The 16,281-nt window shown below is 35.0% G+C and overlaps 1 protein-coding gene across 3 annotated transcripts in view; it reads left to right on the top strand.

Moving 5' to 3' along the window:
• Mdga2 (MAM domain containing glycosylphosphatidylinositol anchor 2) overlaps positions 1-16,046 on the top strand; it is a 736,020-nt gene extending 719,974 nt beyond the window's left edge. For 2 of the 3 annotated variants that reach the window (XM_010632607.3, XM_010632608.3), the window contains one exon: positions 2,133-7,327. In XM_010632607.3, coding sequence (XP_010630909.1) covers positions 2,133-2,221 — 89 coding nt within the window. In that variant the 3' untranslated portion in view covers positions 2,222-7,327. Of the gene's footprint in view, positions 1-2,132; positions 7,328-15,379 lie in introns of those variants that run through there. The other variant, XR_781932.3, reaches the window with a different exon arrangement.
• The last annotated feature ends 235 nt before the right edge of the window (positions 16,047-16,281 follow it).

Below are 16,281 nucleotides of genomic sequence, written 5' to 3'. Positions count from 1 at the left end.
ATATATAGTTATATATAGTTATATATAGTTATAGGGTAGCCCTATTTTTTTTTCTATCTGCACCACAATGTTCTTCAGCAATTGGGTTTTCAGGCTTTATACTGGTTTTAATGTTAGAATTTAATGATGCATTTAAATTTATTTTTTCACCATAGGTCCATTTTTTAATCAAAGAAGTATTCATAAAATGATAAATAGCACAAAAACATTAGAATTATGTGTAGAACAGCTTTTTAAAATCTTTGTCCTCCTATTATATATCTGGAAGCTATATTTAAAATCATTCCTGTTAACAATTTCTCCAACTGAAGGATTTTCTCATGCCTATCTGGTATCTTTAATTTTGTGATCATGGGAAAGAGGAAGCATTCGAGATTTTTTTCTTTTTTTTACAAATAACTCATCAATAATTTAGCATATACAAAAGCATGAAAATTCACTTTGTATAAGTCCAGAGCAAATCAGAGTCTTTGTTAACAGTATATTTAGGGAGAAATGATGTCTGTCTAGATGTTGAAAGCCACACTCATACAACTATTCAGTGATTGCTTAGATGAACCAAATTGACTCCATTCTTCAGCACTGTGGAAAGACAAAAGCTAAGATTGTGTGTAACAATGAGCCATTTTGTCCATAGTTTCTTGTCATTACACTTAGCATTTAAAATACACATTTAGTAAAACCTCCCTGGATCTTACTGATTTTGTGTTAGAAAAGCGTCAGCTATGCACTGGTTGGTTTAAGATACCAAAACACAGGCATTCTCCTCTGAGAAGAATGGGATTTCTTTTGAATTTCATAGCATGAATAACTGGGAATAAAATCATGTCACCTAAAGGTAGTTACCGCTTTTAGAGAAGCTTAATATTTTTTTATGTTTTAATCACTGCAATTTATAAATTAAATTCCAGAAGTTAAATTAACTTTTTTCCATGAGAAGAAAACAAAAGAATGTATCACGCCCTAGGGGAGAAGGCAGAAATGGCAGGACTAGCTGTAGTGAAATCAGGATGAAATCTCATCGGGGCCCCATTGTTACCATACAGAACATTTCATAACCAGTTTTCTTCCCTTAAAATAGTAAAGCCCAAGAAATGTCTGTTTTACTAGGACAAATGTATATATGTTGGCTGTATTTTTATTTTAGCTCTATAACTCAGAGGAACAAAAATAAAGTATTAGGTTGAGAAAGTATTCTCTTACATTTGTCTCCTTTAAGTTATCATGTAATTAAGTTCATTTCAGAATTTGATGTTTGATAACCATTAAATTCATGTGAAGTTCTAAATACAGACCAGCCTAAACGCCAAAGCCCCTTCCTCACTGTGTTTCCCGGGCCTTCCCAGTTAGCACATGGTAGCAGGACTACCACACCAAAGGTGTGGACTACATCTCTATTTTCCAAGCCCAATTTTCCCCCAGTTAGGAATCATTTTGTAACATTATGAAACCTAATGAATTATCAGGTATCCTCGTGTTAGTCCACCCAGGCAAGGTATATGTTCTTTGAGCCATTTCCTGGACGAGAAGCTTTAACGGAAGTACTAAGTGCAAGAAAAATCTCAAAGTTAGCGGGAAGGATTCTTTAGTTAGATTGGACTTCATAATGCTTCCAACATGAATCTAAAGAAACATTTAACTAGCATAAAATTATAGGTAATGAATTGACGACCTGGACACAGATAGCCACAGTGACTTTCTCTACCTTAATCATCTCTTTCTAGTTTACATCACGAGCACATTTTTGTTGGTTGGTTGGTTGGTTTTCTCCCAGGCTTCAAGCTTAAACATTTCTGGAAGCTTGAAAAGTAAACTCATCTTTAGCATTTCTGAGTTTGCCTCCCGTCTGTGCTTCCACAGGGTCAGCAAATTCTGGGTTGAACTCAACAACAAATCCGCGTGAACGTGTTCTCAATGAGTATTTATAACATATTATTTCAATTTAAAATATGCAAGTATTTTTATTTTTTCAAATACCTATTATTTTCCTTTTGCCTGGCCACATAAAAACTATTCAAACATGTTTTCCATATATTAAATTATGCTTTTTAAACATTCACTGCCTCCATATTGAACCTACACGGAATTCTCATTCTCCTTTGTGTTTTTGGTTTTGTTTGCCTTTTCTCTAGATTCCGTCGATGGTGCTGTTGGGATTTTAGTTCATATATGGCTTTTTCCAGTTATTGTCCTTATCTCTATCCTGAGTCCTCGAAGGTGACCTTACCCTGGCAGAGGCTATAAAAGTTTCACCTGGCACTGGCATGAAGAAAGAGTCTTTGTAAATGGACGTTCAAAAACAAACTACCAAAGATTCCTCCACTGACTACTGACTCAAACATAGAATAATAAAAACAAATTTTTTTAAGCACTGAGGATAAAAAAGACATGATGGAAATATAACTTATTCCAAACTCCATATAGAAGATAATCTTGACATGAGTAGAGAAGAGACCTTCAGGTGCTTTTGTGGCTAAAATGATTACAGTATCATCTGGTTGAACTCTGGAAAAAAAAAAAAAGAGCTATAGAAATCCTCGTCAAAGCACAAAGTCATGGCTGGTTTTGTTTCAAATGAATAGTTTGCTTGTTACCATGGAAACCTAATGGCCTGCCAACAAAAACCTCACTGTAAACAGGGTACGTGAAGAGCTGGCATTTATTTTCCTTTCAGGAAGGTTTTACGTGCAGAATTAAATAAATGTAGGCCCTTTTACCTTTGGCTGTTACCCTTCTATGAAAATACCAGAACTCTGAATTATTTAAAGCATTCATTTTCCTCCCCACCTTATCCCCACCCCATACTTATTATTTTTCTTCTTCCCATGGCTAAGCTAGATAACTGTATGCTGTCTCTCTGCATGCACTGCTATCCAGGGTGGTAACCCGGGCTTACATATTACACAGGCTTATCGGAGTTTGCTTGCGGCCACTTGAACACCCAAACTATGTCATCTGTTCCAATGAAGAAACCAAACCACCATCTTTTATAAATTGCCATGGAAACCAAGTGCCTTCAATGAAACAAGCCTGAATAATTTTCCAACTAAGAAGCTTGCACTGCTATAAGTGGTTTGTGTAAAACTATTTTTTAAACAAACTACAGAGCCTACACGTGCAAATGCCAGGCAAGACAACAAAGCCGCTTCTGAAGAAGAAAGGACCGGAGCTGCGCGTAAGCCCATGCAGACAAGATATTTGTTGTTTAACCTCCTAGACAGCCATGGCCTTTCGGCTTATTGTCCATTTAAGAGTAACTTCCACCGAGACCAGACATGGAAGCAACACTTTTTTCTTCCAGGTTATTAAATGGGTCAACCAGAGCAAAAGGTTCTTAAGATAATACTTAGCGCAGAAGGTGGTAAAACACAAAAGTGATTTGTACTGTAACCTCCATTTGAAATGAAATTGGCCCTAGCTTTAGAGGGAACGCAAAAATGTTTGTAACTGCAGTGCGCACAAACTCTACAGAGGAACTGGGCCTGGAAAATCTGGCTTTATTCTAAACACTGAAGGTAATATGCCTCTGCCCTTTAGTCAGACTCTGTGCAAATTGTGAAATATTATTTTATTATTTTAAGAGATTAAAAAACACTTTTACAAAAAAACAAAAACCTGTAAAAATGATTTTGAGCTACCTGAGGACAAATCATACCTTTAACCAGCCAGTTTTCCAATGCATTGTAAATTTCACTTAAACCCGTTGGTTATGAAAGTTTGAAGATCTTTTTCCTTAAATTATCTCAGCTTTTAACATCATTTAAAAAGACTTTTGTCTAAAAAAGAGTATTACTATTATATGTTATTTCAGCACCCCAGGATTTTAAAAAAACTGATTATGCAAGTAATTGGGATATATAAGTATTAAATTATAACATTTGCAAATATTAATATAGAAAGCACAACAAAATGTAGTGGAAAAATGACAAAGCTTGATTTTTTTAAGAAAAATCTGTAGAAATGTTTGTGCAAATTCAGCAATTCAATTTAAACTCTAATTTTACAGCTATGTTCAATAAAGCCTCTTTCCAGGTAAGGTATGACAAGTGGTATGTGTTTTTGTTGAGCAATCTTCACTTACCACCAAAGTGAGATTATTTCTACAATTTATTGGTTATGTGACCATAATAAATCATCAGTGCTTCACAGACCTTTAAGTATGCAGAAAGAGATTTTAATAAACGCCCTGATGCACTCTCCCATATTTGTGTAACACACGTTAAAACATATCTTTGTAGTAAAATAAGAATTTGTCATATAATGTATATTTTCATAGTTCACAGGGAGCACATCAGAATATTTACGCAGTGCTATAAATGCACTCCAAACAAACCCTTAAATCAAACAGAACCAACAAACGAGTTTCATAGTTTACTTGAATGAATTGGGCATATTGAAAGTTTTTCAGAATTCTGGTCATTCATATACTTTTATCAAACCAAAGAGATTCAAGTAAAGCCTATCTGGGGGCACTTAGCTTAGTATTTGTAAAATGTACCTTCTCCACAGCTTGCATTTTAAAGCAACTAATCCCTTCTCTTCACTCTCACTTATTGGCAAATCATCCTGTTTTACTGCATTATCATTGTCAGTAGTGTGAGTGAAAATGTTTTAGATCTAAAGAGAGGCTTAACGCGTTGCCTTCCTTTAACGATCTTTAAATTGGTTTGAGAGAGACTTTTGCAAAAAAAGTTAAAAACAAACAAAAATTTAAATTCGGTATATTTGAATATAGGTGTCCTTTAAAGGAATACAACCAAATTTCCTCTACTTTTTGCTAATCCTGAACAAAGAAAGTGCTACACCTGAAAATTTCTATCATAGTATGAAATATTTATAAAATACTGAAACCTTTTTAAATTCTCACATCATAAAATATACACGCTTCTGAAATTCATGAGAACTGGCTGGTATGTCAAAATTAATTTTAATGAAGTGTTTAAGAACTTGCGGAAAATTGTGAAGAACAAAGGGGTAATCAGAAGTGCAAAACAGTCAGATTTATTGAGATGATAATAAATTAAAATGTATCTCAAGTGCATTCTGGTTTATTTATGTAAACTAACAAAGAATCAGTATTGGTCACTTCAGATCAAATATTCAGTTGTGTTAATTGAAAATAAATGGCACAAATGCAGAAAATTTTAAATGATTGAGATAAATGAAATGTAAATTATTCTGAGTAGCCTCTTTAAGTAAGAATAATGAAAACTTTAAAACACCCATTTAGCAATTGCCTTCCTTTTGTTAATATTTTTGTATTTATTATGAGTTGGATTCCACAACGTATTACCCCTTTCCCATTTAGATAACTTATTTAAGGTATAATCGGTGCCTATGTTTTTGTTGTTATCTTATATTATACAGAGAAAACAACGGAGTTTTCAATTTACTGGGAGAAAGAACATACCGTGTAATCTCCTACTGCCAGTAATTGATCCCGATTAATTAGGAACTGTTTCATCAGTTCGGAGATGTTTGTTTCTCTACACTTTATCATGTCTGCAATTGGGCCTCTTTTAATTGCAATTGGCAATGTTTCTGTGTAGTGATATATAAAATACATCTTTAGAACTAATGTCATCTTAAATATGATAAAATCCACTAAATTTGCCAGAAGTGCCAAGTAATGCCCAGTAGTACTTTTCATCCAACCCGAAACTGATAAAAAGATTATCCAATCATATTTTAAAGATTTATATCAACTATTCATTGACTATGCAGTATTTTAAAATAATCTACTTATTCTGTTTTCAAAAAAATGCAAGTCTTCTCTTAGGTTGTTCGTGCATACCTACCTTCACTCACTTTTTCTTTCCTTTACCTTGGTACCTGCTGTTTAGTTCCATCACAAAATTTATTATGCAGCGTTTCCCTGGTTTAAACTGTTCCTTGGTTCTAGGTGTGTCACTGTACTTAACAGGTCAGAAGTTTGGCCTACCATTAAATTTCCTTGAAGAGACTTGAAAGATGCATGGTACACAACAATGTCGTATAACTGACATTGGAACTAATGTTTTTTTATTTCACATATATCACAGAATTGACTTTGGCATGGCAATGATTATAATTCATCATAATCAGACTTAGAACCCACCTAATCAGTTATATCATGTAATAAATAGTGAAAATAATGCCATTCTTTACTTTTATATTTTAAAATATGATGAAATACAAATTACAACTGTACTAACTTTTCACCAAACATGCAATTTTATTTTAAAGACTTTATAATAAAATTAATCTGACAATAAAATGTGTAGTTTCAAGAGCAATGAATTCATTTAGTTCTCTACGTAAGACTGGATGAAGCTGACTGTGGTATTGTTCATGATCTATCTTTGTTTGTTTTGACCAATAATTAGAAAGATGGTGAAAGACTAATCCAATTTTAATAGATTGATTACAAAGGATTCCTTTGAATGCATGTTCTTTATCACAAAACTTTTTTTTAATGTGCCTTTCAAAGATCAGGGCCACTCAACAGATATCTAAACTGGAGAAACTTTTTCAACATCCCCCAAATACCGTTTCTTCCTGATGACTGCATCCTGCTAATCACTTCATATGTGTCTCAACAAAGCAGAAGGTTTACTCTTCTTGCAACTGGATAGTTGATGTCAATGAGGAGTTATTGCATTTTCTGTGAAAACAATAAAATCATAGGGTTCAATCCCGAGCTATTCCCTTTCCTACAATGTTCCCTTTGTGGCTAACCGGTTTAATTAGTTTTCCTAACGCTTACTTTTAAAAAGCAATGTCTGGCATTTTCTACTTTGACTCAAGAGAGAAGCAACCACAAAATGATCAGAATATTTTTCAAGTCTAATATAAAAAATAAACTTTGCTGAATATCCATACAATGTATAAGTAAACACATATGTTATTATTATATAAAAGAGAAAGACTTAAAGACTTGAAATTTTAATGTTAAATATGTCAATTCAAGGTCAGCCCATCATATGTCCATGTCTGCTTAGAAACAAAAGTGAGTTCCAGGGAGAAATATTCCATATACTTGTATATGGATGACTTTATTGACATATATTAATTTAAAGCTTCATAAATTCTGAGTAGTGATTTCACTACCCTGAACCCATGTTGACTATATTAAAATTAAGGAAGTGGAATTCAAAATTTGGACTAGGGCAGAGGTTAAACTCTGGATAGAATTTGAAATAGTTTCTCAAGGGAATATTTATACCTGATTGAATTTAATTTCAATTGTACTAATTTTCCATGAGTTGAGCTGAAATGTATTCTTATTTTATAATAAAATGTTGGGAAATTCTATGAAATAGGGATTAGCTTGTTAGTGTCACTTTGTTTTTGCATGGTTTTTAATTGTCCTGGATTTCCAGGATATCATTTTTATTTCTTAATTCTCATGAGTATATTTAAATGTATAAGTTTAATCAAACATACATTGTGTTGCATTTATATGGAATACTAGTTACATTTGAGATCTCAAAATTTAGGTTTAACTTAATTTTTCTTTTTATATTTTCCTTTTGCTTAATAGTTTGAGATAGCTGTATTTTCTTTTCCCTTGGATTTTTTTTTTCAATAAAAAAATTATGTTAAACACTCTATTAGTGTTTTGGGAAAATTTCTGCTGTCAATAAGTAACTAAGTGGGAAACAAAGATATTTAGCATGGCAATTATATTTTCAATTTTAAATGAAAATGCCACCATCCCTCACATTTGTAAGAAGCTTTTAGGAACTCAACACTACAGTGAGCACAATTAGCCCACAAAGAAATGTGTAAATTTTTATATCCTTTGTGAGATCATTTATAGTATTGTGTTAAACAAGTAGACACTAAAATCTTCCTGAATGAGTATGATTTAAGAATTATTACTTAATTTAGTAACTGTGGGCTTCTGTATGATATGTAAAGTAATTCTTTGATAGTGATAATGGTATTCAGGAAAATGGCTTTGATCACATATTTCATGTGGATCTGGTAAGCTCAGTTTAAGTCTTCTGAGCGAAACGTACAATACTTTCGGCAGAGATTTGTGTAAAATTAAAGAATAGATGGAATGCTAAAAATGAACTTATTTATCATTGTTTCCCTAGTGCCTATTTAGCTTAATTTTTCTTTATTTTTGTTGTTATACTTCTAAATAAATCCATGAACGTCTAGAAATGCAGATACAATTAGGATCAACAGAATCACTATTTAAAAACCAATTCTCATGCACCTGCTCCTTAAGTATTGAATCACTGCTTAGTCTTCATGAGACATGTAAGCTTAGCAGTCACATTAAGGATGTGATGCTACAGAAGTCATATTTGCTTCTCCTAACGCAATGATGTAACCCCCTCCATGCAAGGATGTACCTTTTACATTCCAAGAGTCTCTATAACATGGAGGTAAGTTATATCTCTGGGTTCTATGGAGATTATGCAATGAATTGTTAATGAATTAGTCCATGATTTAGAGCTATGTTTAGAACAGAATTTATTAAGTGATCCTAGAAAATATGGAGAGCTTTTATCTCTCTCTTGTAAAATCTATGAAATCTCATGGACAGAAGATGTTTACTGAGAAAACTGAGAAGCCATCCAACTGAAGATCAATTTAATCATTTACAACACTGCTTTATGGCACTTCTTAATTTAACAGAAAATGATTGTATTTCTTAATAAAAGATCAAATGCTAATATCTTTGCAAGCAAAATTATTACACAGGTAATATAAGGAATATTACATGAATTCTTTATGTTTGTGTTAGAGGCCAGAATTAGAGATGATAAAATACTTTTTGGAATCTCTTTCTTCAGCTACAATGCATGCTTATTAGGATATTAAGCTTAATTTTACCTGAAAGACTCAGAAGCTGCAACTAAATTCTAAGCCTTAGGTCCTTTCTAGAATTTGTTTCATTCTGTTTCCTGGGATCCAGTCATCCACCAAACTTGAAATATAAAATACTTAGACCTGCAAATATTTTGAGTTTTATGATAATATGAATTATGAAACAAAATTATAACAATGAGAAGACATTTGCTTGGGAGTAATAATTTATGTAGCAAGATTTAAATGGAACAAATGAAACAAAACAATGAAAATTAATTTTCAAAATTGAAAACTAATAAAAAGAGATGGCAGTCAATTTAATTTTACTTTATTTCTACTTTGAATTATGCTTTAATCTTCAAAGTTAACACAATTCAACAGGCCAATGAACCTGAAATAGAGGAATGGGCCTATGCTAATATGTGGCAACCACACAATAATTAATTAAGTAAATGAAAAGATAGAGCTTTTTTGGTCTGCTAAAACCTTCAAAGACATAAATGTGCCTCTCTCCTTTTTGATTCAGGTTTTGATAATACAAGACTGGGATTGGATTGTCCATGTATTTAAAGGCCATTGCGGCGCCCTGATATCTCACTGTACTCTGTTATTATTATGTTTTTTGTTTTGTTTTGTTGATACGGCGGATCAAACTCAGGTCCTTGCGCATGCAAGGCAGGCGGCAGAACCACTGAGCTAAATCCCGGCCTGTCTGTTACTATTCTGAATCAACACCTTCCGTGAGGGCCCGCAGTTACTTGCTCACCTGCTCAGTCCATCAATTTTAACGTGGCTTTCACCATTTAAGGCTTCTTTCAAATGACAAATATCCTTTTAAAATAAATGAACCAGTTCCTTATTTCATAAGGTGACTTCTGTCAGCGCAGAGTCTTCCAGTGCCAAGACAAGTAGGCTGAAAAATATTGGACTTACTGCTAGGGAGCAAGGAGCAAGAGGGGGTTCACAGACTACAGCCATGCCTCAGTTTTCCCAAGGTTAGGTCCATATCGCATACTCGGTACAGAAAGTGGAGGCAGGAGGAAAGGAACATAGAGCTGCCAGCTATGTGCCAAGGCTCCAGGAAGGGGCAGGGCCTCGGGGCAGAAAAAGTGCACTCACAGAGAGGAGAGCACTGTGTGGATTTGGATAATGCATCTTACGGTGCAACCAACGGAATTCTAGTTCCCATCCGTAGGAGGAAGAAGAAAGGCAAAGCTCTCAACCGAATTCATTTTGTAGGAACTCATACTCAAGCAAATGAAGTACTTAAATCACGTAAATCGGAAAAAAAAATGGCAATAAACATATTTGCAAGTATTTTAATCTGTACTTCTCTTGGTTTCCCTTGCTTCTATTTCAGTGACTTCCCTGTCTGCCTTCTCCGTCCTGTGTTGTGTGAATTCACAATATGCAGATTAGCCTAGAATAAATTTTACTTTAAGCTGTTGTAAACAGGATACACGCTTCTCCATCCACCTCTGTTCGCACTGAGTCCACCACTTTCTCGTTCTATAACCAACTCATTTCATGGGTTCTCCATTACATGACTTCAATGACCTCATTTGATGCTTCTACAACTCCGTCCTCTCGCCTGTAAAGTAGAGATAACACCAACAGTCGTAGTATGGTATTTCATGGGATTGTTGGGAAGCTCAAATGAGATAATCTGTGTAAAGCACTTAAATAATTTCACAGAATACATAAAGCGTTAATGAGCATTCATTTTCATTGGTATGTTTGCTACTGCTAGAGAAAGAGGAAGAAAGCTGAAAATGATGTCAGTTACATTGTGCAAGTCCTGCTTGGAAACGAGCATTTTTGAACTATTCCCATGTTCTCTAATAAGCTTACTTCAAGTGCATGTTGGCTTCCACATTCACACACCAGGGCATTTATGTAATAATTTACTGTTTTCAGATACCCCTTTCCATCTTTTCTACCCTACCGGTCAGTGACTCGCTCCAGTGTACGCGGCTGTAGTGTCAGGGGATCTCACAGCCCTCTCTCAGCACTGTGTGTCTTGGTACACATGGACAGCCTCTCGCGTGTGTATGTGATGAGTCAGTGAATCTCCAGACTTCAGCAAACCCAGCAGAACATTGTTTTAGGCATCATTACGAGGAGTAATGTTCTCTCCTCTTGCTGTGTTTGCAAGATACCACCAGTGACAACCTGCAGTCTTTCTTCAGAGGTAACAAATTATGAAAGGAAAAAAACCTCTATAAAGTTTAAGATTAATGAAATACAGAATAACTTATACCAGCGGTTTCATCTGAAGCTCATAAAAAATCTTTGCATATCAGGAAACAGTGAGATTCAACGCCTGGTACAAGTGTCTGTTCCATTGTCTTGGCACCCGATGGTTTGATTCAGGGGAGTTGGGAAAGGAAGAGGAACTAATTTGTAAACAAGTGGCTTAAATAATTCTGATATATCTGACCTAAAACACCCACAATTTAAAAAATATCAGTGTAGTAGAAATACCACGATTTCATATTATGATTTTGCCCCTAATAGCTGTGTGACCTTACTAGCAAGTTTTAAATCTCTGTGCCTTTTCACCAGCTGGAGACACTATAAAGAGGTCTGGAGCTATACTGCCTGGCTACTTCTGCAAGAAAGTACTTCAGCTCCCTTATTTATAAAGGTGGACAGTGCAGAATCTAACTAATAAGCTAACATATGGAAAATACTTAACTATGGGCACCTATCAATCGTTTTGTGTCTGCTTGCCTGTAAAAATATAACAATAGTTCCCACACCTTAATGCTTTGATGAGTAAATGAAGCAACACCTATAAGGTGTTTAGCAGAGTATACATTTTTAAATACTGACTTAATATTTTAAAGACACTTCTTTTAATAATCTCTTCATAAATCACAATTTTTCCTTCCCTGTGTTTTGTCTTGAAGGTGGATGTGGAAGAAATTTCCACAATATGTTAATGACTCAAAATTTTTAAATCCTTGTTTACATAACATGAATTATATTAGCCCTTGAATAATGTAAGTTCTTTGACATTATATTATGTTAAAAGTGATTTTTGAATAATCATGCCTATTTTAAGATACAAAATATTGGGAAAATTAGATAATTCTTAGCGAATAAGGATACCTTTGGCATTTAAATTTTACTGCTAGTATTTCTATATATGCTTGTACTCTAGACACAAATATTGTTCATTTTAACAAGATAGATTCTCACGTTTTGTACGACATAATACAGAAATCTTGTGCACACTTTACCCACTTCCCCACAATGATGCCTTCCCAAAGTCCAGTACCCTATCGCAGCCAAATTCCAGATATTGCTGCAGCCCTTTGATCTAGTTCCCCAGATTTGTCCTTGCTTGGACGGATGGATAGATGTATCTTTCATTTTATGTATTTCATAAGATCTTTAAGTTCATATATCCACCACCATCAAAAAACAACTTTTTTTCTTTTCACATGGCCTTCTTTTTTAAATACACTATCTTCCCTACAGCCCATTCTGTTCTTGTAGAGATGGCTAATCTGCCCTTCATTTCTACCATTTTGTCATTTTAAGAATGTACGTAGGCCGGGCGTGATGGCGCACGCCTGTAATCCCAGCACTCGGGAGGCTGAGGCAGGAGGATCACTGTGAGTTCGAGACCAGCCAGCCTGGGCTACATACTGAGTTCCAGTTCAGTCTCGACTACATAGTGAGACCCTTGTCTCCAAAAAAAAAAAAAAAAAGAATGTACGTAAATGAAATCGTGTGCTGCCTCCATTTTGAGATCCCCCCACACACCGCTCAGCGTAATTTCCTGGAGATCTAGTCATGCTGCAGTATGGATTAATAGTTCATCCTTTTCAATTGCTGAATTGTGTTGCATAGGGTGGATTTCCTATAGTTTGTGTGATCATTCACCCATTGAAGGGCAGCTGCACTGTTTCCAGTCTAGGTGTATTCCAAATAAAGTTGCAATAAACAGTCATGTGCGCATGTTTGTGTGAACATAGGGTGCCACTTCTCTGAGATTCATGTCCAAAAGTGCAAGTTCTGGGTACTATGGTACTTCCATATTTAGTTTGATAAGAAACTTATAGTTTTCCAGAGAATCATTTTACATCCCTACCTGAAAATTTTTTATCAAATTCTTAGTCACATTTGTGGTCATTCTCCTTTAATTTTAAGTATTCCTTTACTTTTTAGTGATACCTCACTGTGGTTTTAATCTGCATGTTCTTAAAGACTAATGAAATAGAGCATCGTTTAATTTGTCAACTGAATATCCTCTTCTGTGAAGTTTTTAGCCATGTCTTTTGAAAATTTTCTAATTGCATTTTTAAAAAAAGTACTGGGCTCTGAGAGGTTTTTTTTTTTTTTTTTTTTGTATTCTGCATTGATGTCACTTACCAAATATATGGCTTTCAAGCACTTTCTCCCAGTCTGTAACAGGCCCTGTCATTTCCTCACATGGTATTTTGCACATAAAAGGTTTCCAGGCAAGATTAGGTCCAATGTATTATTACTTCCCTTTTATGGACTGTGCTTTTTACATAAAATCTAAAAAGGTTTTGCTGATGCCTAGAAACTGAATGTTTCTTTTTAATCGATAATGCCCTTGTCTTAAAGTAGAAAATTGGACAGATTTTAAGTCCTGGTATAACATGAGGTACATCTATTTTGGTTCAAAATACTGACATTTTCTCATGGCTATGGTAGAAAATATAAAATAATGTCATAATGTTATTAACTATTTACATATTTAACATTTTATTTTATATTTATAGTTAATTATAGGATAGTATCTAATGTACTATAAACATATTCATACCAGCAGATAAATGTTTATTCCAAAATTATAACCAAAGCTTACAGTCTAATTTCTTGAGTTAACTTTAAATTTTGCCTATAAGAATTATGTGATGAAAGTATATGCCCATGTAAATAATTATTTGTAAGGAAACTGTGGTGATTTATGTAATGGTACAAATATTGAAAAAATTTAGAGTCCCAGCACAAAGGAAATATTAGAGGAGGATTGTGGTCTTCTCATATCTACTCCATTTTGAAACTCCCAGCCCAACTTTTGCTCTGCTGATGAATTGTACAAATGGTTTCTTCAGGCACCAGAAACGTGCACTGACCTGCAATCAGTTATAGCCCTCAGGTGCCAGAAACTTCACTCTCCCACCTCAAGATGTTGGGAGCCCTCAGCCAAGGCCCCAGAAGGAGAATGATCAAATCAGAACAGCCTGTTCGGAGACACCCAGAGCTGTACCAGAGAGATCCCTAGATTAATAACAACCCTTCTTTGATTGCCTTAACGTCCATTTCTCACTTCTTTAAGTCCATACTAGACTTTCCGTAATCACCATCCAGATGTAGTACTGCAATGAAACCCTTGACCAATTACTGCTTCTGAGAAAACCAAACTAAGACAGAGTATTATTTATAGAGGAGAATGTTAAGAACTCATTTTCAAAAAAGGGCTGGAAGTTTATATGTTAACATATACATTTGTCTACTATATTTTGTTTGCCTAAAAATGCATAACATTATGTATCGTAGATGTATGAAAATGTGTATGCTCAAATCTGATAGCATTTTTCCTACCTGGTAAGTGCAGCTTAGTGGTTTCCTTTATCCTTTTCTAGTTCTTCTTGGATTTTTTGTTAACATTTAACACATGTTAATTTTGTATTCTTAAAAAACCTGGGGATAAAACAAATGAAGAAATCGTTCAGTAAAAGGAGGATTTTTCTCATTTAAAAATGGTTCTTTTCTAGATTTGGATGGCCTAGCAAGTGTAGCTTTAGGAATTTTATGTGAAGGCATAGCACAGTGAGGAAAACCATATGTCTGCTCGGTTATGACTAAGGATGAGGGAAGATAGGCAAGTAGGATAATTATCAAGGGCAAAACATTGCCTCATCATACACATTGGCAGTAGGAAAAAGTAGGTTGGTGACTTAAACTATGGCTTACTCAGGGAAGGACACAAGACAAGATTTAGGTTGGAAATACCAATGAAAAGGTGAAAATTATGTTTGTGAATGCATGAAATGACAATATGTGTATGAACAATTGGTAGCAATAAAGAGTACATGCCAGGAAAAATATGTAGACTGTTTTGGGATATAATGCACACATTTTTTTGGTCTCTTTTTCACTTTTATTTCTTCTTTCCTATATACGAATTATTTGTTGATCTCCATTTTAGTCTCCAGCTGCATTTATTTGTTCTGGAAAATAGCACATTGGACATGAAAGTAATCTCCTCCACAATGAATGCATTCCCTTTCATCCTTCGGGCCTGGTTAGCTCTGTGGATTTGAGCATGTGCTAATGAGCCCCGTGTTATAGATTCAGACCTCATCCTAATTAGTTGTACATAGAGAGACAAAATCCATGGATACACACAACCAGTCTCAGCCAAACAGCTAAGCAATCCTTTTTGTTGCTCAGAGATGAGACGCAAACAGATCGTGTGGCTAGATTGACAAGAGTTCATTATCACTATTAAATAAAAACATAAAAACCTTGCTTGTTACAGTGGCGTATGAATACCTACAGCTTCTCCAATATTCCTTCTGTGTAGGATGGTACCAACAGTTCCCGGAAGCAGAAGCGAGAAACGGGAACACCGCCTCTCCACCCGTCATCCCTTGTGTTTAATCCATCGCCAAGATTTTTATCTCTTGAACATATTTGAAATCTATGTACTGCTTACTACCATTCTCTGCAGTCTCACCATTCCGAGCGGGTCTCCCCTGTCTGTGGGTTAGGACTGCTCCTCTCTGCTGAAGTATGTTACTATTTATCAAACTTGGGTGAAGGAAGAGTGCCTGCCTACCGCTGTTGCTCTTGGTTCTGCTTCTTCAGAGTGTCTGAAACACTCAGGGTCACCGGAGACGGAGCCTTTCTCAGTTTCTGCAATGTCTTCCTACGGTCAAGGTCTGTGCACCTACTTTCGCTGTGTGTCAAAGTCCCAAACTCTTCTTCCCTTTGGTACTTCATTCCTGGTCTTTATCATTTAGACCAAATCAGTTTCTTCTACTCTGTGTATCCTTAGAAAAATTTTCAAAACTTTTATTGAATACTTGTGTGTTTAATTGTTGCACTCCATTATTACAGTGTGATCTGTACGAGTCCAGAAGAAACGTATGGATATTGCTTATTGCTTTCTTCAATTCACAGGAAGATCTCATATATTTATGAAGCAACAATGAATATTTCCCCCAAGATGCCATGTCCAATGATTTCCCCATAGTTTCAGTCTCTTTAATCAGTTTATTCTTTTTCATATAGTCTGTACTTTTGATCTTGAAATAAAAACACTATATATGCTACTATTTGTGCAGGCACTTTGTGATTGTTCGGATAGCATCTGTTGTTTCTTGTATTATGCTTTCACCTGTAGATATTTTCCAAGATCCGTGTCTGTTACCGATAAGTCAATCCCATTCTACAAGAACTGTGTCAATGAATCATGGCCAAAAT

The sequence above is a fragment of the Fukomys damarensis genome, unplaced genomic scaffold (assembly GCF_012274545.1).
Source record: "Fukomys damarensis isolate Sample0158 unplaced genomic scaffold, DMR_v1.0_HiC HiC_scaffold_17, whole genome shotgun sequence".
NCBI lineage: Eukaryota > Metazoa > Chordata > Mammalia > Rodentia > Bathyergidae > Fukomys > Fukomys damarensis.
This window is presented reverse-complemented; position numbering and strand designations above follow the sequence as displayed.